The following is a 27,091-nucleotide window of genomic DNA, read 5'->3' as shown; positions in this document are numbered from 1 at the left end:
TGGTAAAGCCTAAGCAGAAACCGCTAGCAAAGTTCCTGATAACTGTATCTTGGATAGGTGTTTGTCGTTGTACTTTTCCTATGCTCGTACTACGAGAAGGCTTAAGCTTCTTAACATGAGCTACAAGTACAACTTTCTCCTTTGAAATTAAGTAATATTTATAAATAACGGTTTTAGAATCGAATGCCATTTATAGCTAAGCTTGCTAGTTTATCTATATTATCGCAATACTTTGCAATAATGTAGTTAACGGACAGTCGTGAACTCTAGCAGATCAGGTTTGCGGAAGCCGGTTGAGGATTAGAAAATATGTTGTTGATATTGTTGTGAAATCATAAAATTAAATATCTATATGTATATTAATTGAAATGATAAATTTTCTAAATTTATTTATTAATAATTATCAACAACACTCGTCATTCATTTACCTGGGGCCCAATGTGAACAGATGTTTAAATCGCTCTACACAGACTTTTACCATTGACGCCAATCTTCTCCTGAAACTATTAATATAGACAAACAAAACACAGTGTAGGTTGATGCGTTTTTGTTTTGAATCGGTAGTAGCATAAGTTCTTACATATATCGCTAGAAAAAAGTGTTACCCGTTTCCCCCAAGATGTATATGGGAGTCATCGGTCCCTAGGACGCCTACTGCGAGCTCCTCGAGGGTGTTACGGGATCGTTTTCGTATGCAACTGTGACACCCTAACGGTCTCCCCACCTATGTGATCCTTATCATAAATCCCTAAGTCAGGTCTTGTTAATCAATGTATTTGCTTTCATACAAGTACATAAGTATGATAATATACGATTTGTCTCCAAGCTATTTATACGCTTCCGCGGCATTTCGCAGTTTAGAATTAGATATTGGCAGTGAGCTTTATATTGTTATCTAGAATATTCTGATGCTTGCATTTGAAATATTTATACATAACTAAAATCATTCAGTGTGTGTCATATATTGGATGTATTGTAAATGTGTTAAGCCAAATTTAATGTCTAAGAATATAGTCTGATTGTTTATTTATATTCCTAATATTTGAATTATAGTGGGATATATATACTGCTCGTACTTATAATTTAAAATATCCATACAATGACGAAGCACTAACTTATACATGTAAGATGTATACAGCTTACAATTATATTATTTCTTATTTTGATTGTTAACGTTTCCATATATGTAGATCTTCTAATAGTGTTGGTGTGAAATACAAAACTTACATTATTCGAAACACATTTAATAAAGACTACTGTAACGGTACGCAAAAATATTATAAGATTTCGCTGAAAAAATCTTTATTAATAAAATGTAATCTACAAGGTTATTTCTTTGTGAAATTGTTAGACACTTAAGTAAGTCCTAATGAACGTAAGGTTTCCATATAAGATTATTTTTGATAATAAGTCAAGTGGGTTTGTTCACCTGCGTGTTTGTATGTTTCCGTTGGGTTCAATGACTCACAATAAAACGGTCTTCTCGTTTATACGGTCGCACCGACTGACGCATTTGGGGCGTCTGGGACACGTCTAAATTTGTTTCCTATCTTATTATTCATTGCACATTTAATTTGTGCTACATGATAATGCATATAAGTGTTGATTATTAAGTATAATGGATAAAGAACATTAACTGTAAGTAAGCGACGAGAACATCAACAGTTTATTGCTCAAGTAAGCTTATTCAGTGTTACCATACGAGCGGAAATCCATAAACATTTTTGGTACTAAGTCTATTTATGTAAATAATAAATAGTTACGCAACAATGTCATGATTTGCTGTTCTTGATACAATGTCATGAATATGTAATGTCTTTTTTGTAACCATGTTGTCTGAATTCGAAATATGGTTATTTTATATCGCGATCGTGGTCTTAGAAACGCCCAGCGCAAATCTTTCTTACGTGAGCTCATTTCATCGTCGTGGTCACATCTTAATTCGCTTTGACCTTGACAGTTATATATATTTCACATTGATAAAAAGTACCCGTAATAATTTAGAATCGGTATTACTTTGTCGGTGTTGAATTATGTCCATCTGTGATTTACGTCTTACTGGCCCTCGTATCGATTACGATGTCTCCCACGATTAGTCTGGTTAAAATAAGTACTCGTATTAATAAATAACCTTGTAACAGTTTAATTATTTTTGAAGATGTTTTTATAAGACAGATATGAGGTCAAACAAATGGGCCATTTTATGGTAAGTGGTCCCAACTGTCTATAGACATAGTTAGAAATATTAACAATTATTTATTTATGTCAATGTGGCGCCAACCTTCTACAATAAGATTTCATGCCCATTGTGCGTGTTTTTACACTGGGTCACTCACCCTTCAAACCGGAACACAAATATAATTGCTGTTTAATGGTAGTAAGTGGTATCGGTTTGTATAAAGTCCTATCAACTAGTAATTTCACACTTACAAAAAAATTCTAATACTTTAACATTGATTTCTAATTTTACAAAGGCCTTAATTAATGAATTTAATTAACCATGCCGCATATAACCCGGCGTGCCGTTACACAATCAGTCGTAATATTTCATATAAACGGTTAGGCGCAGCCCAAATGTCAGTATTGACGTCATATGGGCGGCTCCGGCACTATATATAATCCTTTACTACGAGCAAGGGCTAAGTGACTGATGATGCGTTACAATAGCTAATGCTTACATAAAGGTCAACCTTACTGCTAATCGAGTTTTCATACCTACGTTTATATAGCCATTTCAATATATGTGTATAACACAGATTATAATTTTGTATAAATTTAAAATCTCACTCATATAACAATACAAAATATGAAATACCCTTTTATTTGTAAATATGTTTAATTTTAAAGGCTTTTTTTTGTGTTGTTGTAACTTTAAAAGTTACTCAATCAATGACCTACTGTTATATAAATGATGCTTCTGGAATAAATATATTACTTTGATAATTATCTAAATGGTTAACGTCTATAAATAAATTTGCTGGAAATATAATTAATTCCTAGTTTCGAAATCGATTCACGCAACACTTCATAGACTAATAAAAACGTATATATACGATATCGTACCTGACCTTAATTAGAGTAGTGATCCACATAATGTCGCAATACGATTATAATATGCACTTCTATGCGTTCTAAAAGAAATCAGATGGAAATAACCATTGGCAGAGTCGAGACTCATTTGACGTCACTCAATCCTTAACTGCAGAGGGGCCCTTCGATGCACGTGCGACCTATTTACAAATGTATTAACTCTAAATTCGAAGACTGATTGATGCCAGTAGTTTCGGTACTATTTAATTTAGATAGGTATTAAGATATATAAATATATGACATAATTTGAACTGTTATTTTTATATATGAAATATATAATGCCGATAATTCACTTAAATATACAATTTGTGCCGAAATATTATGTGCGTTTTATTATGATTAACAATATAGTTAATGTTTTCAATTATTTCGGTGATTTTAAGAAAGAATATCTTTACGTACAGTAAATAAACATCTGGAAAGCTCTAGCGTCTACACAAACAAAATTGTTATTTTTTTATATTGGTTATAAGTCCACGTTTATACACTAATAATAGGTTTTTAATCTGCTCGGTTTATTTTTATGTAAATATTGCTTTGTTAATTATAATTAATAACCATAACAATTATCGTATCCGTCGGAATCGCAATAATAATAGATTTTGAGTTTATTTTGTCAATTTTGATCTGATTTTACGTGTTGTAAATATTATAAAAGGGTGACGCAGAATATTGTAAAAGGTAGCGTCTAAATGTATGTTACTATAAAAAACACGCCTTTAGCAATGAGCTTTTACAATTAAATATATGGGACGTTAAAATGTACCTTCAAAACGTGTGCGTATTTTGGAAGCAAGCCACGGTTTTCCGCAATGTACGTTCGAATGATCGTTTGTTTTTGATTGCAGTATATTAACAAAAACGTTAATTTCTAAAAATTAACCAAAATACTGTGGAATAAGGTCTAAGTTCGAATACAGCAAATTTAGTGATCCAAGATCATAGTTGTGTTTAATGATTTTGGAGGATAACGCTCGTATCTGTCTTCGCAAATCAAGCGCAACGTTTCAAAGAAACTGCGTCTGCGTAGTGTCTATTCCGTCAGTGTAAGAATATTGCGCATTTCAATTAGTCATTGTTGAGATTTACCTTCTTGGTATGTTTTAATTGAAGCATATGTGTACAAATTCTTCGTAATTCCACGAATCACAGGGCAGTTATATTTCATTTCTGTTTAAAACTGTCCAAACAAATCCATCTATCGTTGAAAAAATTGCGTAATGATTTTGTAATTACGTATAAAACTGGGAAATTTTCACAGGGAAAGGAAAATAACTCTATCGATAAAGTGCTAATCAAAGCTGTTATCGTTATAAACAAATCACCGGTCAGATAGCAAAAATATTTTACAATTTGTTTTTATTGTAAGAAATTTTTTTTTTTCCAGTTTAATATTTCTTTAAAGATATTTATGATATTTCATGTCATCTGTTGTTAAATCTATTTACCTCGTGTGGACATAGTAATTAGTGACTTTTATTTTTTGCTACTAATTGTATATTTAATTGTGACTGTTATTTTCCTTGTAAAAATGATAGAGTGTAGTCTTTATAAATATAATTATAAAACGACTACCACTAATTACATGGTTTCGTTACATGTTCAAAAAAATAAACAAATATCAAGGAAAATTTTAAACCGTAACATACTTCCGTAAACATCAGATGAGTTTAAAGCAGCGTGAAAGAAGAATCATACTGAAATAAGTTGTACTGCGTCTAGAGTAATTGAGAAAAGCAAAGCAAGGAATCTAAGCATTATCATTATTAGTATGTATTAGTATTGACAATAAACAGCATTACCATTCATTATTTTGCTTTATTAATTAAAGTACATTTATATTTTATACTAATAAAAGCTCGATTGATAGCGTATTATGTTTGCTTGTAGTAATAATATTCATAAAGTGACGTAGGATACAACATATTGGATTGCGTCAGAACACAAAGACCGACTGACAAAATAAAAACGTAGTAGCTACGGTATCGAAGTAAGGTGACCAGTGACGTATTATAACGTCAGAGCCTCATATTGATCGCCCTAAAAATATACCTTCACGGTCAACCCTTGTCGTTAGTATAATGCAGCTAGAACTTTCAATAATTAATTATGCCTCGAAAACCTTGGTCTTATTATGCAAATAACCCCAATTATAATTATTATGTATTTAATTATTATTAATTATTAATTACTCTAAATTATTCTTTCTTGGTGAAATAAAAACATGGAGTATATCATATAGTTTGGCAAAAAGTACATTAGAAAGCTTATTCATATTTGTTTTCACACAAGTAATGCAACATTTTATTTTGTTTTATAAGACCCACTTTCGTTTCTACTGTTTAATTTTCTTAATTAAAAGTAATTATATGAAGTCTCTGGGAAATTAACATTAAAAGTAATGGTTAGTTGCTTTATATTTGCCAAAATATTCGTTACTTTACAGGAAGATGTATCAAAATATTTTTCGTCATCATTTACTTATTTTAGCCATTGCTAACAATAACGACACACTGCTGAAGTACCGACTTGCTTTTTAATTATACTAACTAATTTTATCACTATTAGTGTAAAATTGCTTTCATAAAAAAATATAGTACGGTACGCAAGCAACGTATGCGTACATTTTTTCAAGGAAACCCAAAAACAATATTTTTCTACGAATCACATTCTGCATCGAGAAAACTTTTATAATAATTTACAAAAATCAATGAAAATAAATAAATAATTTTGTTGTTAGTAAGAGCTGAGATGGCCCAGTGTTTAGAACGCGTGCATCTTAACCGATGATTGCGGGTTCAAACCCAGGCAAGCACCACTATATATGTATATGGGCTTAATTGTGTTTATAATTTATCTCGTGCTCGGCGCTGAAGGAGAACATGGTGAGGAAACATGCATTCTACATGTGCATTCCACCAACCCGCATTGGAACAACGTGGTGGAATATGTTCCAAGCCCTCTCTTTAATGGAAGAGGAGGCCTTATCCCAGCAGTGGGAAATTTATAAGCTGTTACTTTACTTTTTTTTTACTTTTACTTCATTATTTTTTTATTCATTTATGTTTAGCTTATTAGAAACGTAGACAAGAAGGACTCAAGGATAAGCGATCAGATCAATCAATACATAAAGAAATTAAAAATACGTCAATAATAGATCGTATTATATTGTAGCACACGCACCTAAGTCGATTCTTCCGTGACTCTTAACCCAACGAAATAAAAACTACTTTCCCTTGATACAATTTCCAAAGAATGTCACAATTGCGTCTCAACTCGTGTCAGTCTGTGACATTGGCGGTAGGAAAACATCCCACGCTTGTTACGTATTTAGCGTCACCGTATATACTATTACAACGGGTTTCATATCTACCCAATTCGAACCGACCTACTGACCATGGCTTGAAATAAAATATATTAGGAAAACACTCATTTATAATTTTATACCAAAATAGTACTTCAAATTATTCGGATTATAATTATTTTGGGTGTTATTTATTTCAAGTTACACTTTATATTGAATTATTCTAGATATCTCATACATAATGTTTGCTATGAATAGTTATTGTTATTAAAAACTTACACCTATTTGAAAAACATCAAGTGCTTGCGTAATTCATCTCCTTCACATAATATTAGTTACAGATTGCTTTACATTCGTGTCTTTTCATTGAGGTGATATTTAGCATGCAAATAGCGTTCAATTGTTTCAGAACCAGCTCGCTAATCAATACAGCATTTTCATGGATAATCCGTCAATAATGCAATTTGTTCCTCTTCACTTATTATTATACAATTCTATTCACGAGTTTTTTTTAATACACGGAAAATAACTCACGTACTCTTAATTTGGGTGTAATATTTGCAGTGGATATTAAAACTCTGAATAAACGTACATATGTGCAAAGTGTTGTGGTATGGACGAGTGAAGCCACTTGAAAAAAGTACATAAATAACCTAAGCTCTGGTTACTGTTTAAATTAAGTTCTATATATAATAAATATTTAATTTATTATACTAGTCATATCGATTTATATCTCAAATATTCTAATATAAATATTTCACTTTGATGTCTGCTGTAATAAATTACCTACATAAAACAAATTATTTGTGATTAATTAAATATTAAATGTGCCATAACAGAAAACGATATATTACTAGTAATTAACTTATTTTTACAGTATAAAAACAGAAACAAGATTGAAATGCATCCATTAAAATTAGGTTTATGGCGCGAATTAATATAAATATCCAGTGTTTAGTATCCAATTCTGTAATAAATAACTTTCTAACGTGTTATTTTAATAGTCGATTTTCTGATTTTCTTAACTTTTTTCTTGTGTATTTTATAGAGTAAGTCAGACTATCTAATTATTTCTGTTAGTCATTATGCAAAACTATATTACTACTTGTTTATTTACACTACAAAATAGCGTAATTCGACGTCATTCTACTAATAATTGCGCAAATATTACATCTAGTAACAAACATACTATAAACAATCGCTATTCAATGCGAGTTTTCTTCCTGTACAGCTAAGATGTCCTTGATTGACATATACGTTTACTGAATATACAATATGTGCGTATCTTATTATCATTTTTCTCTAGTTGCTACCTGTAATTATAACAAGATTGTGTTTTTTTCAAACGCCTCTGTAAGATCAGTATGTTTTCGTTCAACGTTGAGTGTGCCTTTGTTTATTCGGAAAACTGAAATGTTTTGCGGAATAACGTGTACTAACTGCGCTCTCTTTTCACACATGGCTTTTAAACTAAATACGTTTATTTTTAATATAATTCTCGCTGGAATAAATTCCAGGTATCAGTTAATTGTAATTGGTAAATAAAATACGCTTAGTTTCGAAGTAAAATTATAGAATAAGCGAATCTACGACTCCAAATTGCATGTGTTACTTTCTTTGAATTTATGATTCCACTGTATAGATATAAGCATTGGAAAAATAAGCACAACGTAAAATTTTATTCATATGCGAATTTCAAATATAAATATTTCTTGAAAAAAATCATTAGCCGAAATTAATGTCTGTTAATGTTAAAATTTTTGCGAGTGAAATAATTTTTTTTCTAAAAATATTGGTTGTTAAATAAATGTTGTTAGTGGTTCGAAATAACTTTTATCATCGGGAATACCAAAGAGATAGTTATCACAGCTTTACGTAATTAATAGCTCAATAAATACAACAAAATTAACATTCGCAAAAGCGTGTCTGTACGTACGCGGTGCTCATGCGTAGACCATCAGTTCTTTTTTCGTCTTGTACAAATTATCAAGACGATTTTAATTGTTAAATCGTGCCTGTCTGTGTGTTCTTAATATTTCTTGAAATTAAAACTTTTTATTTAATAAAATCTGCTTATTGCATTTTCGTAAAAAGGTTAATGAGCTTTCGAAGTATTATTTATATTTAAGCATGTATATTAAGATAACTACTGTCCTTTTCCGAAGTATTCGGATTTTTTCTGTATATTAAATATTTTTAGTAATATAAGACACAAGTAACAACTCGTCGGCTTTTAACCTGCTGCTAAAATAATTAATACAGTCATTGTTTGTTGAAATGAATACTAAAAAATAAAGTAAACTTATGTAAAAACAAGTTTGTTGATTTGAAGAACTTTGATATATTATATAAATATTTAATTAAAATCAACATGGGTACTCGTAAACGAGATAAGAAGCTTTAAATATTCATTTTAATAATTAAAATATAAAATATATAAAATTATCAAACATACAGTCTTTTGACTGTATGTTTGATAATTTAATTTAATTCAATTTCAAATTTAATTCTTTGTTCATTCCATGGAATATTTTGATGAATCAAAATACACTATAAAAATTAAAAAATAATTTATCTTTTACTGTCATCATTATTTTGACATAAGAATTGAGAAGAAACAATATTGTGGATTTATCAATATCTAAACAACACCTATGGGTAAATCCGTAAGTCATAAATAAGACAAATGTTCTGTTTTTTTATTTTATTATTATTATTCGAATTGTTTATTTATATAATGAATACTTACTATGAATATATATACTATATATATACTATGAATATATATATATATATATATATATATATACATATATAATATATATATATATATACTATGAATACTTGTTTGTTTATATAATGAGAGAAACTGTTATACAGAAAACAAAGGCAATTAAATTTTTTTAACAAGTGATCAGTTTAATTAGTTGTGGCATCCAAACAGGAAAACAAATTGCGTCGTAGCAAAAACGAAAATAACCTGTAAACAAAACGTTGTACAGAAGAGCTGCAATGGTGGAAACCAGTCTAGGTTTTAATTCGGTAAACATAAAGTTTAAAATACGGAAACAATTTATAATGCTAACGTTTGATGTACGTATCTCATTCGCAGAATTAATTGCGACCATCAATTTATCGCAGGAACTATTAAATTAAGGACGTTTAACGCTCAATTTTATGCCATTGTTTCTTTTTTTTTCTAGTTCTTTCTCTAGCGATACTTTATAGTAAACAAAGTATTTACCTACATACATATCTATACATCATAACAATGGCAATAGGTACGTAATAAAAAATAAAACATCTGAGACAAAAAAAAATATCAGTTTAAATACTTTTATCTCCTTCTATCTACCCGTTAGTCCTTTCTTTGAAATTAAATCACAATTCCTCTTTTCTAAAAACATCTATAAATAAATAAATAAATATGAGACAACATCACACACATTACTCTGATCCCAATGTAAGTATCTAAAGCGCTTGTGTTATGGAAAATCAGAAGTAACGCCGTACGACGGTACCACAAACACCCAAACCCAAGACAACATAGAAAACTATCTATGTATAACTTTTTTGTTTTATTTTCTATCTCTTTTATCTTTTATTGACTTCAAACATTTCTTTTGTTTTTTGTTTCATGTACATACAAAAGGCGGATTTAATGCCTATTAGGCATACTCAGTTAGTCAAACTTAAAATCGAACAGATAATCACATTGACGTCATACGTAATAAAACAATAAGAAATATATATAATATTTCATGTTTGTTATTATTACATACACGAAATATACCTACCTACACAGAAAATTAAAAAGTAGTACGTACGTGTTACAAACTATTTGAAAGAACTATATGTTTACAAGCGACTTTAATTATTAAAATCAAAATTAAAAGAAACTTTTTCATTCTAACGACAGTACATTTAACATTGGATAGAAAATCGATGAGTATTAAATATTCACAAAGAAAAATGTACTTGACTATATATCGACTTTTCAGTGTCGTTGAATGGAAAAACTTTCAATTCAACCCATAAATTATTCTTTATTTATTATTCTCTGCCGCAAGAAGTTACGAACCGAAATAGTATTCGTTACACCTTTTTATGGCATAATTACGTGAAATTTTAATATAGATTTATTTGTTTTTTTGATAAAGAAATAATTCAAAAATTTAAATATAATAATGTTAAGATAAATAAGAACAATGTGTAATAACTTAAATAAAACTCCTGACTGAATTTTGGCCACAACGCAGCGGCGTCCAATCATGATAGCTAGGCATCTGTGCAGGATAGATTTTAAGTGCACCAACGTGTGCGCTAACACATTTCTAGTGCCATATTCCCATAATCTGATGGGGCAATAATAGCAGCATCAAAATTTTCTTGGCATATTTATTTCCCGTTATGTAAAGTCTTGAGATTCTTATTAAACGCTTCATGGCTTTATAGGCAGTTTCATAAAATTGCAACTCAACTATCAATCCAACTAATATGCAATATACACTCGGTTGGGGTAAGAAAAGGTTCGTCACCTTAAGATCTATTTTCGTGTGCTCGTTATGAACGATAATGTGCTTTACCGATTGAAAATGACATATTATTGCATCAATTATTTGATGTTTAGATACAAAAGGTACTAAGAGTTTAAGACTTGATAAAGGAATTAATTTGAGAACTGACGAAGGTTTTCTTACTCTGACTTTACTATTAGATAAATATAATGTTTGATAATTTTTTTATGATTAATAATTTAATATTAGTGATTTGATAAAATTCAGAATTTTGTCAAATTATTAATTAAAGCAGACTTTGATCTTACAAAAACGATTCAAGTTAAGTTACAAACACATAGCACAGCTATAAAACGTCTCTATGAGTCTTAGCCATGTGATAATTGGTCGTTTCTAGTGTTTTTCTAGCATTTAGATGAAGTCAATAGCAATACTAATACGTAATAGTTTGGCACAAATGTATAAAAAAACACGTATTTATGATTTAGCACGTTTGTTGACAAAACACGTAGAAATGACAAGTCATTCGGTTTCACGTTTGTACCTCTATATTCAAAGGATTCGTTCGAGTTGAACGAACGAAACATATGAACCCTTTGTTTACACAACAATAAAATAATTATTTTTCTTTGTATCCAGGATATTTTACACAGGACTTATTGGAACCGTGCCAAGAACTTACATTTGGTCCGATAGTTGGCATTGATTGGCATATTATATACCCGTTTATAAAGGTGCACCTAAATGGAGGAAACAGCGGTGGCTCAACGCTAGTACATTTTTTTGTTTAGGAGTCTGTTATCTGTCTTTCGAGGTTATTTTAGCTAAAATTTCTTGAATAATAATATGTTTTTTTTTTTTAAATTTAGAATTGATTCTTAACCAAAACAAATATATTGTATGCGTGTTGGTTAAGCATCCAGAAATCATCAGTATGTATTAAAGATATGTCTTGAGCTGAAAACATTTCAGGTCATAACAGTTCAGCTTATCACATCATTCTGAATTTGAAACAAAAACGAACTGGTCGCAAATTAAAGCAAGCAAAAAGTATTTTTAATTAATGTAATACGTCAAAAAAGTTAATGGAAGAAGTATTACTTTGCATTGTTTTCTGAGATATTGGCTCTTAGCAGCCATAGCTAATTTAACTAATTAGACGTTAAAAAATTTGAAAAGAAGTATTACATTAAATGAGTAGGTATTTAATCATGATGTATTGCGTTAAATGTGCTTGAAATGTTAAACATTTTGCTTTCCTTTTGTTCTGACTAATTCAATAGCTTTTGTGCGATGAAGAAAAACGAGTTGATAATCTTTAGCGTCAAAAATTTATCATCTGTATCGGGAAACAGTCCTATATACAAACATCAACTCCAAGTTTGTAAAATCTTGGCTACAGGATACAAAGTAAATTTAAGATACTTAAATAACCAGAAGCACTCATAATGCCAAATAAAATAATAATATCCATTTTATTGCACCAAATTAGCTAGATGGCGATCAAAAGACAGTTAAACTAATTTCTGGTTCAATGCCAAGTGCAACACGAATATGAACTAACGGTTTATTCTTATCATATATGAGTAGATTCGAAGTTTCGAGAGCGAACTATATAATATTTATATATAATAAACATTGTAATAAGTAATTTTAAAATATGTTTATTGGAAAATGCATTGATAATTTTGTATTCCAACAATATTGAAATCTTAAAATACAATAATAACACTTTAGTGTAAAGAAAATCTTGAATAGTATTCTGTGTAATGTTGAAAAGAATCTATCTCCTATCTGCTGTCATGATATAGTGATTGTTGACCTCGAATAAGTTATGACTGAGTGATCGGTGATATTGTTTGGCACATGCCAATAAATGCCTGAAAATTAGAAGTGAACATAGCAAGTATGTGGAGCTAATATAAGCTAATAGGTACAGCCAATGTACTGGATGCACGTTTTGTTAGCAGCATGAATTACTGACAAGTTCAGTGTGGTAGAAGTTAACTCCACTGCGAAGTAGAATTCTTACTTATGGTAAAAAAGTTTCTTGTTCAGATTTTACATTTAAAACGTATCTCTATTTGTATTATCAATAATACATCACCTAATAAAAAAGTTTTGTCTACTGGCATACTAAGAAGTATTTGTTTATCTTTAGTCCGAAGCAAATTAATTCAGAGACAATGGGAATATTAAGCATTAATTATTCCTTACGTTACAAACTACAACGTCTGAGTTTTTATGTAGCTTGTAACGCTGGCAGACACGCTTAGCACCGGAAAAGAGCTGTACAAAGGCTTCTTTGTAATTTGATGTTTAAATAAAAAACATATTAAACAATATACAAAAAATATAGAGGTTTTTAACAAAAAAAAATGTATGTATACGTACCACATTTGTGTATTTTTGTTTGTTACTTGAAGGACTATCATTCTGAGGTCACCGTCACCAATTACCCTTACGAACCTTAATTGAAACGCATGCTAGTAATAATAAGCTGTGTCATGCAATAATGCTAATCATAAAGTAACGCAACAGACGGACGATGTTATTTAATGTTTTTGCGTATCGCTAAACTTAGGAGTCGTTTGTATTCATAGGCCAACTATTTTTAATTTGCAAAACTTGCTACCGCGTTCTTTGATATCAAGGATTAGTTTGACTATACATAAATCATTTATTCTGAATGTATGCTTCATTTTTGCATTTTATTAACTGCAAGTGACTTTAAATGATTTATTTAAAAAGGAATATAATTATTTATTTACGCTTTTATGAATAAATTATAATAAATTAATAAGGGTATTAATCCACTACAATTATTACACCAAATAAAAACATTATTGTAGGCACACATTATTTGACTCCCAGATGACGAGATTCGAATTTCACTTTAAGCCAAATAGCTTCTAATCTAATTCAATCTAAATCATCTCCCTTCTTGTAATTTGGCCATTAACAATGTATAGTATATATGAAATGCAAATAAAATATATTATTGAAATTATTTGGGATAAGCTGGCTTGAATTTCAGTTATTAGATTTGATAGTAACTAAAACAAATATTTGATGTTCAGTATCGGAGTTAAAAATGAATTGATCAATCCTACAAGTAACTTTATGGGTTTTTATATCACCGATATGAGTTGCATTATTATTTCACATTACGTATAAATAAAAACTTCGTTTAATAGTAACGAATCTTTATCATTATTGCGCACTATATTTAATATAATAATTCGCTAATTATTTAACGGATGGTCCAGTTTCAACGTTTGAAGATTCCAGAATTGTGGTTCAATAAATATTTCATATTAAGTCATATTTATTTTATAAATACGAAACAGGAAATTTAATTCGAGTGAGAAATGATTGGCACGTTTAAAAATACAGTCGCGGAAGATGTTTTTGTGTCAATTCTGTTTCTGTTCAATGTCATTGATTATTTCATTCCAAACCTGATGCCTAACAATTGTCTACTACTACTATTACATACTAACATTTGTTTCCATACATAAAAAAATTGATTTTTATTTAGCACTAAAAAATATTTTATTTATGTGGGTATCTACATTATTACTAACAGGAACAATGGCAACAAAAAACGACATCAGACTATTCGTTATAAAATTGAATTCGGAATGAGTTCGAACTGGTTACAAAACAATTTTCAAACTGTACTATATTCGATTGATTGACAGGTTATCTAACGGCTTCGTGTTATGCAAACAACCGCCAAAATAGTCCAACAAAATCATCACGTCTCGTACCAATTTCATTACTCTCAAATAAATTGTGACGAAAAGCGGCCAAAGATCGTTGCTCCCATAAGAGTTCGTTGTTGTATTTAAAAAGTATATTTACTCATGCTAAATGATAGCATGTATCGATATTGCATCCATATCACCCATGCAAAATAAACCTTATCTTAATTATCTGTTTATCGTTCTGCTTGTGGCCTTATCGATAATATTTTCGTTAAAGTTTTTTTTTTACAAAGATTTTTTACGATTACCTGTTAAGGGTGGTCAGGCTTTTGAAGTTAGGTATAAAAAAGTCAAGTCCTTAAAGTTCACCCTTGTGTTAGACCAATTTTTGTCAAGTTCAACATATAGACCGACAATTTGCTTTTTAATTTTTATTATATTAGCTTATGTATATATAATAGTATAACTGGAGTTTGGAGTATATGACGATTGACGATTCATTTACACGTGGGAAAATTAACGGATATTATTTCCACCTTTAAATCTTATATAATGCGCCAGCATTTGTAAGTTATATTTTAATATCAGGAAGTTTTTAAATAATTTGGTAATGTATTATGTAAAAAATATGTCGGTGTCACATTCATACAAATTAAATCAAAACGAGCCGAGATGGCCCAGTGTTTAGAACACGTGCATCTTAACCGATGATTTCGGGTTCAAACCCAGGCAAGCACCACTATATATATGTGCTTAATTTGTGTTTATAATTCATCTCGTGCTCGGCGGTGAAGGAAAATATCGTGATTTAATGAAATTAGACACATGCAGGTTTCCTCACGTAAAAATCGTAACATTGGAGGGTGCCATAAATACGTATATAAAAAAACACTAATTTATAATGTTTCCAAAGAAACTATTTATAACTATATTATATAAGTTTCCTATGCTCTGTATTATTTATTTTTTAAAAGGCTTGGTTGTAACGTTTCTTTGCCTAATGTTTTTATTCGATTATCAGTTAATCCTTCAAAAACAAGATAACATAATATTTATTTGTATGCGATCACAACAACGTAGTAAAATATGACATCAGTCAAATACAATAATAGTTACTTATTATCGAAATTATCAAAACATCGATACGTAATAAATGTATTTGATTTATCTTTTATCTATCTATATTATGAGTAATGTAGCGGAATGATTATAAGTAGTTGTGTTCATAAAGATATGCTTTATCTTTTAATGGGAACATATTATCATCTCTTGAATAATGTCTAAAATTAACATATAGATCACCTAAGTAAAGTAGGATACGTCATATAGTGATATCATATTCAAAAGAAAATACGTTATCGAAACCGTACTCATTATCTTTAAGAGTCTGATGCAATGTAACTACTAGCTGATCGAAGTTCTGTGTACCACCGAAGGCGTACCATCTTGGTGGTAGGAATAACCACAGCCAAAGCCATCGAATCGTCTCGTATTCTTCCGCCACTCGAACGAATACTTTTCTATACGTTATTTGTAACTAAAATTGAATCTTTTGATTTGAAATGATTATTACATTGATTAAAACGATTATTACAAATTATAAACTAAAATGTAAATATAGCTATAAACGTAAATATGTATTCGCAATTTCAGAAATGACTATCTGCGTGATTATCATAAAAACAGTTTTAATCAGAGAGACTAATTCACTACGGAAGCACTACCGCTGTCCATCGTGTAGTATACATAAAATATACACTCATTAAATTTACCGTCACCATAAACAGTGATTCACTATACATAATTATGAAATGAAATGATTTCCACTTACCAACATGTGATAGTCCGGTGAGATCAGATTCTGTAATAAAAAAAAAAATGCGTGAAAATAATGGTTATGAATGCGTGCCCACAATTAAATAGAACAGCATTAATAATGAAGAATGGTATTTTTTTTTTGTTTGAATATATTTTATGGCGCGTGAAAAACATTACAATGCCAGTTACAAATGAAAATATTAAAGAATAAATCCTAATATTCGTAAATTAATTTCGTATTTATTTATTAATGTATGTTATTTAAAACTATCGATATTGTATTTATTATACAGTATTAAATGTAATGTGTAAATTGAAAAAGAAATAAGATTGTATATTTTAGAGAAAAAAAAAAGTCTTTTAAAAAAAATAGTAATTTCATACTAATTTCGACGAATATGAATATTTACAAAGTACAAGTTTATGTACAGATACAGTACATTCCAGCTCGGAACAAAAATATTTACATAAAAATATTTACAAAAAACGATTCAATCTAAATGTTATAGGAGTACATACGTAATGTAGTAAGAATTATGTTTGTAATGATTTAATCAATTTAACATCACAGTTGATGTAATAATAATAATTATATGTTATTACGAAACCCACAACAAAATGTAAGTATGATATAGAATAAAAAAAACGCTACGTAGAAGAAAGCAACGATGTTCTAGTAAACAGATATGTCATTAACGTGCAAAAAGTGTAGACCAGAAAACGTCCTAATTGGGACGTTTGCCTTTAGTAGTTTTCATCATAATTATGTAGTAATACGTTTTGCGTCATTAAAACATCTAGTTATCCCTTTTACTTATTGCTTTTATCAAGCTATCCTTTTTACTTGTAACGAAATGTAAAATAAACGGACCCCGGCGCGACACACTTTTTTCTGTTGTTTAGTATGGGTATAACATATCTGTTTATTAGAATATCATTGGAAGAAAGTATTGTCTTTGACGTTCCTATTTCAAATTGTGGCGGAACATTCATACGATATCTTAAAAACAACTTTTTTTTCTATGCATTAAAGTCAAACATTTCTACAGTAGAACCGGATGTGATTCAAATATATTTAATCGTTAAAGGAAATATAAATGTCGATAGGAAATGAAGAATACTTGGTATTTATACACGACATTGTCTTCAGATCTTCCGTAATTCCTGTCTGTATTGTATAAATTTAACGTCAAACAGACCTCGAGGTAATGATCATAAAATTTTAATAAGAAAAAGTTTCAAAATTTTTAAATATAAATAAGTTTATCAATAAGAATATCGTAATGTTAACTAAGTGTAATTGTCATTTGTCGTGGAGATAAGTAAATAAAGTCTTATTTATATTTATGAATTTATATACAATTTTCAATTCTTTGTTTTGACCTCTCAAACATATTACAACAGTTGAAGTTACACGGTAAAAGCTTATAATACATTTTTTACTAACGGTGGCTGAGAGCTCGTCTCGTTCTGCTATAGTTTAGGCTTGGTTTTTGGATCTCGCATATTATATCCGTTTGAAATTAATACCTACATTTCATTTTAAAATTATTTGTCATTGACAAAAAGTAGAGTAGATAATTGATATATTTTGTTATAAATCAGATCGTAAAATACGTGTACAGTTCAATTCAACGTAATTCCCATATATAATATTGGTGTGATTATTCTGCCTGTGTTTTACACACGAAAGTCACATTAAAAAAATAGTTACGGATAAGATAGAATATTATTAAAATATGATTTCAATAACTGGAAACAAAGACAATATCGTGGGCACTAATTATCTTTCTGAAATCGTAAAAAAAGATCACAAAATGCCACAATGGTACCACAAATGACGTAAACAGTCATATCAACAGAAGATACGGTTGCAAAACATCATCCCATATTGTTATTAAAAACATTGCGCTTTATGTCCCCAAAAACATCTGACACGTACTGCGATAACTAACATTAATAGATTTTAATGACTCGTTCGGTTTCCTTATATAGATTCATGGTTCTATCCGTATTACCATTTCAACATCGATAAGTATATTACTGACGTCAAAGACCAAATATATACGGTTAATGAAACACCTACGAAAACATACATTGTACAGGAATATTTTCATAAGTTAAGTTATGAAAATTTTATTTATGTATGAATATTATAATGAGTATGGTATCATGTTTAAAACATAAAATCTGAAATGAGTTATTAATATTTTATTGTAGAGCGAAGACTGAGAGACGAGGTCAAAGAAGTGACGTCACCTTTCAGACGTAATAAAAAGCAAGGGCCATCTTGGTTTTTCATAGTGGTAACAAATTTGTGACTGTCAGTTGCATTCTTGATAAATTGGATAATATTTACTTGATAATAACTGAAACTTGGTTAATCAGTGTCCGTCGCTGTTTATTTTAAATATGTTAGTGAATGGTCGAATATAATATAAATATATTATTATATTTTGATAGGGAATTGCTCGGATATTTAAATGTCTGAATTAAGAATTTCCCGTGTTGTTATATAAAAAAAACTCTCCTTAGAATCCTGCATAACATTTATTGTCAAAACGTAAGTGGATTGAGTTGTATATCTAATGTCGCTTACTAAAGTAAATATTCGATACAAATAGAAGTTACCATCGATCAGAATTTACCAAATTAGATTACAAAGGTTTTTGTCGTATCCGTGTTTAACAATACAATTAGGAACTTCCTTTTTTACCTTTTGTATATTTGCCACCTCCTTTTAGTGTTATTTTTTGCTCGAAGCAAAGTCGAATATCAGTCGCTTAGACTTATTCCATAATTAAAGTTATTAAATTCGGGATATACCATGTTTTTTACTTTTGTTCGGTGGAGCTCGATGTTTCGACATTACCTACGAATGTCTTGTTCACCATTCACCATATTCATTTAAAATCTTATTCCATAATATAGTAACATTGAGGTAAAATTACACGTTCTTAATGACCTTAAAATAAATCTAACGCAATCCATCACGAAATTTCCCGTCACCAATGCCGTTTAGATAACGCATCGGAAGGAGGTTTACATTTCTTATCGTATTTATATTTACTTAAGTGTCAAGGGTCTTGCAAATCTGCCGCTGAAAATAGCGCGACAGAGTTATTATCATGCCCCCTGTGGACTGTAAAAACAAATATATTTTGCTTAATAATAAGAGCTATTTATGAATAGAATAGTGTGTTGTTATTAGCAATCTGGATTAATGACGCTAGTCTGGGCATAATAACAAATTAATTACGAGCTGATTTATTTCCATATATTATGAATAATTAAAAATTAAATTATTTTATAAGAGTTATTATTTTAAATTAATTTAGTCTTTCTTATTAATCGTATTTCACATATTGTACGCCAGATGGAGACGAAATATTTTAAATCAGAAATAATAATTTAGCAAAAAATTACATAAATTAGAAAAATATTATTGTTATGTTGCTCAATCTGTTTGTTTGTTTTTGAATAACTTGACATCATAAAACCTTGTCATCGATTTATTATTAGTAGAAGTATATAAGATTATCGAAAGCCATAGGTTAATCCCATTGGCCACGAAGTAGTTTATTTAATAGACGGAACATTGGACTTTACAATAACAATAATAATAATGGGAAATTGAGTATTGTTTCTAAAACATTGTCTACACGTGTTTCAATATTCTGTTGCCTACGTAAGACTAGGCACACGTTTTAGACGATTAAACTCATCAATTTCCAATGATCGTTCACTTTAATTTTCAAAGATATTATACTGATTGAATTTTATTGAACATTTATGGTAAGAATAATTTCGTTTTTTCTTTTATAATTTCAAAAGATGAAATGACGAATATTAAAGTACTTTCACAATTAATTATTTTCAAAGTTAAGACTTAGGAGTTATTACAATCCTTTCGAAAACTTGCACGAATTTTATTTCGGTCGAGCTTATTGCTCTATTACACATAATTTTTATTAGAATTTATATAACTGGCTTTTATTTTACATACATCCTTTTAGGATGGATTTTCACCCATATTAATAAATATATAACCCCTTACATCAGCAAAGATCAGGCAACTATTGGGGCTAAGATGCGTCTTGAATCTTGTATCTGTAATAAAGCTGGGTTATTCAACCTAACTTGGAACACGTGTAGTATAATAACTGAGACCTAACCCGAATTTCTGGGTTCAAACTACTAGTGGTAGGTTTTCTGTTGAAATTGTCTCAGTAACAGCCCAAAGCATCAATGAGCATACATTTTACATTTACGTTAGAAGTAATAATTACCAAAACATGCTTTTCATAAATGAATCGTACTCGAATCAATCTGTTTGCAGAAAATTCCGTTTACCGATTTGTAACGTGTAGCAACCAGGCCCGCCGCTAGCTGTTTTGTCGCCCGCGTGCAATACCTATTATGCCGCCCTTTTTTTCGCTGCAAAAACGCATACCACTATTCCTCCACATGAGGTCGGGGGCGGGGTGTATACCTGCTAAAAAACCAACGTTAGTGACCCACTCTGTCTTTTTGGAGGATGTTACGAAATCTTTTGTGCATACTACCGTGACGTCCTAACGGTAGGCTCACCTCTGCGGAGTTCCACTTCCTAGAGAGTTCTCAGGGTACAGAAACTCTTAACCCCGGAACACTTATGGCGGGAGGAGAAGACATCCATAGCGAAGACACCTTCTACTGGTCTTCTTCGGCGAAGCGAGTCAGCAGCACTGTTACCACGGTCCCGTAAGATAAGAACCTTGTTACGAGCATTAAGGGAGTCCAACCAAATAGGTGTATTTTCCGTCCAAGTACAGAATCAGCAAACAAATCCCATACCATTGCATCAAGGTGTGAGACGAGGGGACGTTATTTCCCCCAAATTATTTACTAATTCAATGGAGGATATGTTCAAGACGCTGAACTGGAAAGGACATGGCATCAACATCAATGGCGAATACATCTCTCACTTAAGATTTGCAGACGCTTGCTGATTCTTCTATGCGTATCGGCCTACGGATGAACTTGGATAAAACCAAGGTCATGTTTAATGAACATGTTCTACCGGAACCGATTGCGATACACGGTACCGTCCTCGAAGTTGTTCAAAAATATATCTACCATGGGCAGACTTTGCGATTAGGTAGAAACAACCTTGAGGACGAGGTGAATAGAAGAATTCAGCTGGGTTGGGCAGCGTTTGGAAAATTACGTCGAATCTTTACAGCGTTGATCCCACAGTGCCTTAAGACGAAAGTCTTCAACCAGTGCGTCTTACCCGCCATGACATACGGAGCCGAAACGTAGACACTCACGGCAAGGCTGGTCCACCAGTTTAAAGTCGCTCAGCGTGCTATGGCCAGGGCTATGCTCGGCGTTTCTCTGCGGGATCGCATCAGAAGACATGAGGCGACCCGCCAGAGAACCAAAGTCATCGACATAGCCCACCGGATTAATAAGCTGAAGTGGCAGTGGGCGGGCCATATTTGTCGCAGAACCGATAACCGTTGGGGAAAACGTGTTCTAGAGTGGAAACCGCGTCTCGGCAAACGTAGTGTAAGACGTCCTCGGGCACGGTGTAGTGACGACTTACGCAAGACGGCTGGTAGGAGCTGGATGCGAGGAGCCCAAGAACGATCTCAGTGGCGTGCAATTGGAGAGGACTGGACATATCCAGCAGTGACCGGAAATGGGCTGGATTGGATTAGATTTATTTATTTACAATAAATATAAAAATACAATGCCATAGAGCGCACGCAGGCAAGGTGTTTGATTTAGGAGGTCCTCCTACGTTGGCAATGATGAGCTTTAAGCTGAGTTGGACAAAATGTTGCACGAAGCTCCATCCAGGATGAGGCCCTGATCCTTCATATGTGTCTGCGCCTTAATTGCCGTCTCTTGGCGGTAGACGCTCCTCGAGGAGACCTCAGCAAGGACCGTGGATTAGGAGGCCCCTTCGTTTCAGTTAGAGAAACCATCAAGACCAGCATCTCGATTCGATCCACCGTGAGCGACACTCCGACTTTAGGGCCGCCATCTGAAAGGTTCGCCCCGTCACCGTGACACAATACACCCATCCCGGGTGAGGTCGGTGCCCGCAGGAGCCAGTCAAACTAACTTCAAACGCCGGACAAGTCGTCCATCGCCCCCTCCCAAAGGATCACCTGATCCTGGAGGTATGCCCCAACGGCCTTCTGAGATAGGAAGGCAACTCGTGATATCGAAATGGTCCTATTGTCTCGAAAGGAAGACGGCGAGCTTGAAGTCTGCGAATATCTGCTGATGTTAAGTAAAAATATAAAGTATAAAACGCCAAAGTGTATAAATGTAAAATATAAAAAAGGCATGGGCCTATGAGCCCGTGGATGCCGTAAATTAAATTAAGAAAAAAAGAAAGGAAGACTATTGAAGTCGTTCGCCACGTCCGGTGATACCGTTAGGACTACGTTCCCTTGGACCACCGCCTCAATTGTCCGGGTCTTCAGGGTGTTTTAGAGCATCGATGGTTGAATGACCCGCCCTTGTCCCCGGAATAGCTCCCCGATCAGTCGCAGGAGATCTGGCGGTAGTTATTCCGTAACAGGAGCGCCGTATGTTCGGAGCTTCCCTCGCAAACCACGATAGGGCGCCCCTTTGCTCTCTGTTTACTTTACGCCTTTTCTAACTCTTTTTTTAACTGACGATGTGCAGCCCACAGGTGTACCTCTAAGTTTGCGTTGAGCACGTTGCGCCTGCGACAGCGAACGTATGCCCTCCGCGCCCGGTTTAACGGTGCCCGTAGCTCTGCTATTTCGAGCGACCACCAATATACCTTACGGCGTGACACCCTTCAAGCCGCCCTACGACAACGCCCTACTACAAGTAACGGATACCTAATCTACCGATTGATAAGGAAGCTAAAGGGGATTCTCCTAACTTCGACAGTATTGTTTTTCATAGGATAACAGACGACGGACTTTTAACTTTACTGAGTGCGATATTTTTCGATGCTTTGAATAATTTATTTTACTTAATGATTTGTGGGAATTATAATAATGACTTGAATTAGCTACGTGATGTATTGCTCAATTTGCCGCCCCCTGGACGTGCCGCCCGCGTGCAGTGCACGCGTCGCACCCCCGCTTACGGCGGCCCTGGTAGCAACATTTCTATGGGTTTTCAGACATACATTAACCTGGTATTACAAAACATTGAACAATACGCAGGCCAACTATATGTACGTATAGCTTTATCTGAGTGAGTTGTGTTTACTAGAGCGATAAACCAGAAACCTTCCAAGAGTAATGTATCAATTTTCGTATAATGATCGATGAAATTAAATTAAATACAAATGTCATCGCTTACGGAACTACGTCAATGTGTACATTAATAAATGTTCTCGTAATGCTTACGAGTAAAAATAAATAAGAAATAGCGATCATAAAACAAGATGAATGTCAACTGAGATGGTGTCACAGTACGATACGAAACTGACGTCGTTATTTTATTAGCATAAATTAATTTTCCATTCATTTATCATTCCATTTATCAAATGAGTTTTACTCGTCAGTCATAAGATTTTAATTAAATTAAACATTGTGATAACGTTAACAAGATGGTAACCAACCAACTATCGGACTTGTGGTCTACATTCTTACTTAGGTACTGCCCAATATGACATAAAGGGTGAGGTACCATAATATTACCGATACGGTACCTCGATACCTAGATGCTTATTTTATTGTATGCACCAGTATGGTATCTATTGAGACTGTCGAAAATAATAAAAAGGATTTCCAGCTTGTTGTCCTATATAATGAGTATATACATTACTTATTGTTATTCACGGCTTCTTTCGCGTTTTAGGGGTTGGTCTTCAAGCGAAAGTCATAAAAAATATCCTATATACAGTTTAGTACAGAAGTATAGAAGTGTATGCGTATACACTGCACACAAAAATGTTTTCGAAGAAAATTATTTATGGGAAGGGAAATCGAGTTGGTATTATTAGTAAATTTTACATCATCATTATAAAAAAAAGTTTTTCAGTATTTTTCATTAACCTTCTTAAGGGATTTCGTCATGTATACGGCCCTCATATATTCAGTATGCGTATATTAAGAGCTTTGATTATTAACTGTTTTTTTTTTTACATAGATATATAAATCTTCTTCAGATGCGAGTACTTAAAGTCCTCATCAGGCGAAGCTTGAACCGATATCGATGAAAATTTTAATGTGCATTTTGAGTTAGAGTTGAAGATGAGTTGAGTTCGCAAAGTAAATACAAGTATTATTTCAGCCGGACAAAATTGCGACAGGCAGCTGGTAAAATATACATAAAACAAAATTTGGTTTTGTGCTGTACATGTAAATAATAGGGTATGTGTAATTTTAATTTTATGAAATAATTAACATTACCTCGAAGCCGTAACGTACTGGAATTGCAAATATTTCAATTTTATGTAATACATTTGTTGAACGTTTTTAATTGAACATTTTTAAAGACAAGTTTGTTATTTTAATTGTTATATTTTTCAATATATAATTATATTTCAGTACAGGATATAAACAAAGATGTTAAAAAACAGAGATAAAAAAATCTCATGTAAAGGATTAGTTATTTATTGTTATCAATTTTTATCTTAATTTAAATCAATATCAAAATGAAACTCGAATTTTATCAAATTCTTCAAAATATATTATTTATGAGAATGTTGAGTAATGCCATCTATCGAGGGAATTAATGTAACTGTACATAGAGACCATGTAAAGCGCCATCTATAGTACGTTATCTAAAAATAAGTATAAAGTAATATCATACTACAATACAGCGACATCTAGCGGACAACGTTAATACTTGACAGTAAGATAACATAATATACTTAATACTTGACAATAAGTAACGTACATAATTACGTACTTTACAAATAAGATGTCGCTAGTAGTCTTATCGACTGAATTGCTCACGACATCTAGTTTTATTTATTGTTACTAGCTCAGTTAGAAGGCAAAATATATTGTAACAATTAAATAGCAGATGTCACTGCCATTCATAAACATACCTCGTGCAAAACGTAAATAAAAAAAGTTTAAATGATTAGGTACTTGAAATAAAAAAATAATAGCAGGTTAAATGATAATGATACATACCAGTATCGTTGAGTAAGCCATGAATATCTGTCGTCGACCTGTCGGCCGACATTGCTGCAACAAACAAGAAAATAACATTGTAAAACATTGTTTTTTTTTATTCATAAGTTTTTACTACATTTATTATTTTAATAAGATATTATTTTAGGAAGATTTTAAAGAAACTTTATATGCTTATAAAAAAACACAATAATTAAAATTATAGTGTAGGTATGCTTTATATTTGCCCTTGCTTATATTTTGGGTCTGCGCATTGTGCTCAGAAAAAAGAAAGAAAAACGATTTGATATAGTTTTACGGTCGCCTAACGCCCAACTTTCGTGTAAAATGTTTAACGTTTTCTTCTGGTTTTACCAACAAACGTATTGGATTTTGAGCATTTAATTGTTTCAGATTATTTTGGCTATTCTGCCGGATACAGCAGGGCTTAAATAAACAATACACTTTTTTCATATTCGCATTTGATTATACTTTTAAAAAATAATGCTTTACTTTAGCACGTAAACTAATCTAGAATATAAAATACATCTAGTCTTATTACGAATGCAGCCATTTGTAATAAAAATTGTCATATAAAAGAGTCTTATTAAATTAAATTTTAGTTACAAAGCGGACATCGTCGTTAACTTAGTAACAATGTATTTCAATGAAAAATGTATTCTAGAAAATCATTGATGCAATAGGTAAATTCCTGAAGATCGCCAAAATTTATTAAGCTTAAAGTTTAATTAAATTAATTTGTGTTGTTTTTATCATATTTAATAAAACATACATATTGTGCTTACATATAATATAAATGACAAGACATTTGATTATATCTGCAAATAACGAATAAAATGATATACATGAAGAACAAGTTTAACCAACATGAAAATAAAAACAACAATATATTTCCGCCTTTGATTAGTATTTATATTTCGGTTCATGGTCGTTTAACTTGATTACGAACGCTAAAGCATTTCGTTTTAGTATGTTGGTAACGTATTGATAGCCTAATCACTAGACACTGACGTCATTAATAAAAGTAAAAGTTTGGTAAACATGTCTTAAACTTTTTAGTAATTACTTTAAATTTATTAATTTCTTTTGACAGAGTATTGTTAAATTTTTACATATCGTCGACGAGTTAACGAGTGCTTTCTAATACACTGCTTGGTTCCTTTGGTTCCTTTGTAAAATTGGTGTACTTGTGTGTATGGATGGTACTTTAGTAATATAACATTGGATTTGTTTTATGATTAACCTGATGGTAAGTGGTCATCACTGCTCGTAGAAATTGGCGCTGTAAGAAATTTTGACTTTTACATGCGCCACCAACATTGGTAACTAAATGTAACGCGTATCTCTTGAACCTGTTTGGTTCACTCACAATTCAAAAACTGATTTAAGCAATATTAAGTATTGCAGTTTGGAGGTAGAATTTAAGAATAAAGGAAAAGTGTCTTGACAAAATCCCTACCGCCAAGTAATAGCATGTAGATAACAGGTGTACATTTTCAAAACGTTCGATATTATAATTACTTC

At 31.7% G+C, this 27,091-nt stretch overlaps 1 protein-coding gene across 4 annotated transcripts in view; it reads right to left on the bottom strand.

Moving 5' to 3' along the window:
* The window catches only part of LOC124532510, a 167,290-nt gene that overhangs the window by 49,208 nt on the left and 90,991 nt on the right, over positions 1 to 27,091 (bottom strand). For 3 of the 4 annotated variants that reach the window (XM_047107422.1, XM_047107424.1, XM_047107425.1), the window contains 2 exons: positions 25,568 to 25,621; positions 16,453 to 16,482 (listed from right to left, as the gene is read on the bottom strand). In XM_047107422.1, coding sequence (XP_046963378.1) covers positions 16,453 to 16,482; positions 25,568 to 25,621 — 84 coding nt within the window. The remainder of the gene's footprint in view (positions 1 to 16,452; positions 16,483 to 25,567; positions 25,622 to 27,091) is intronic. The other variant, XM_047107423.1, reaches the window with a different exon arrangement.

Source organism: Vanessa cardui, chromosome 9, assembly GCF_905220365.1.
Source record: "Vanessa cardui chromosome 9, ilVanCard2.1, whole genome shotgun sequence".
Lineage (NCBI taxonomy): Eukaryota > Metazoa > Arthropoda > Insecta > Lepidoptera > Nymphalidae > Vanessa > Vanessa cardui.
This window is presented reverse-complemented; position numbering and strand designations above follow the sequence as displayed.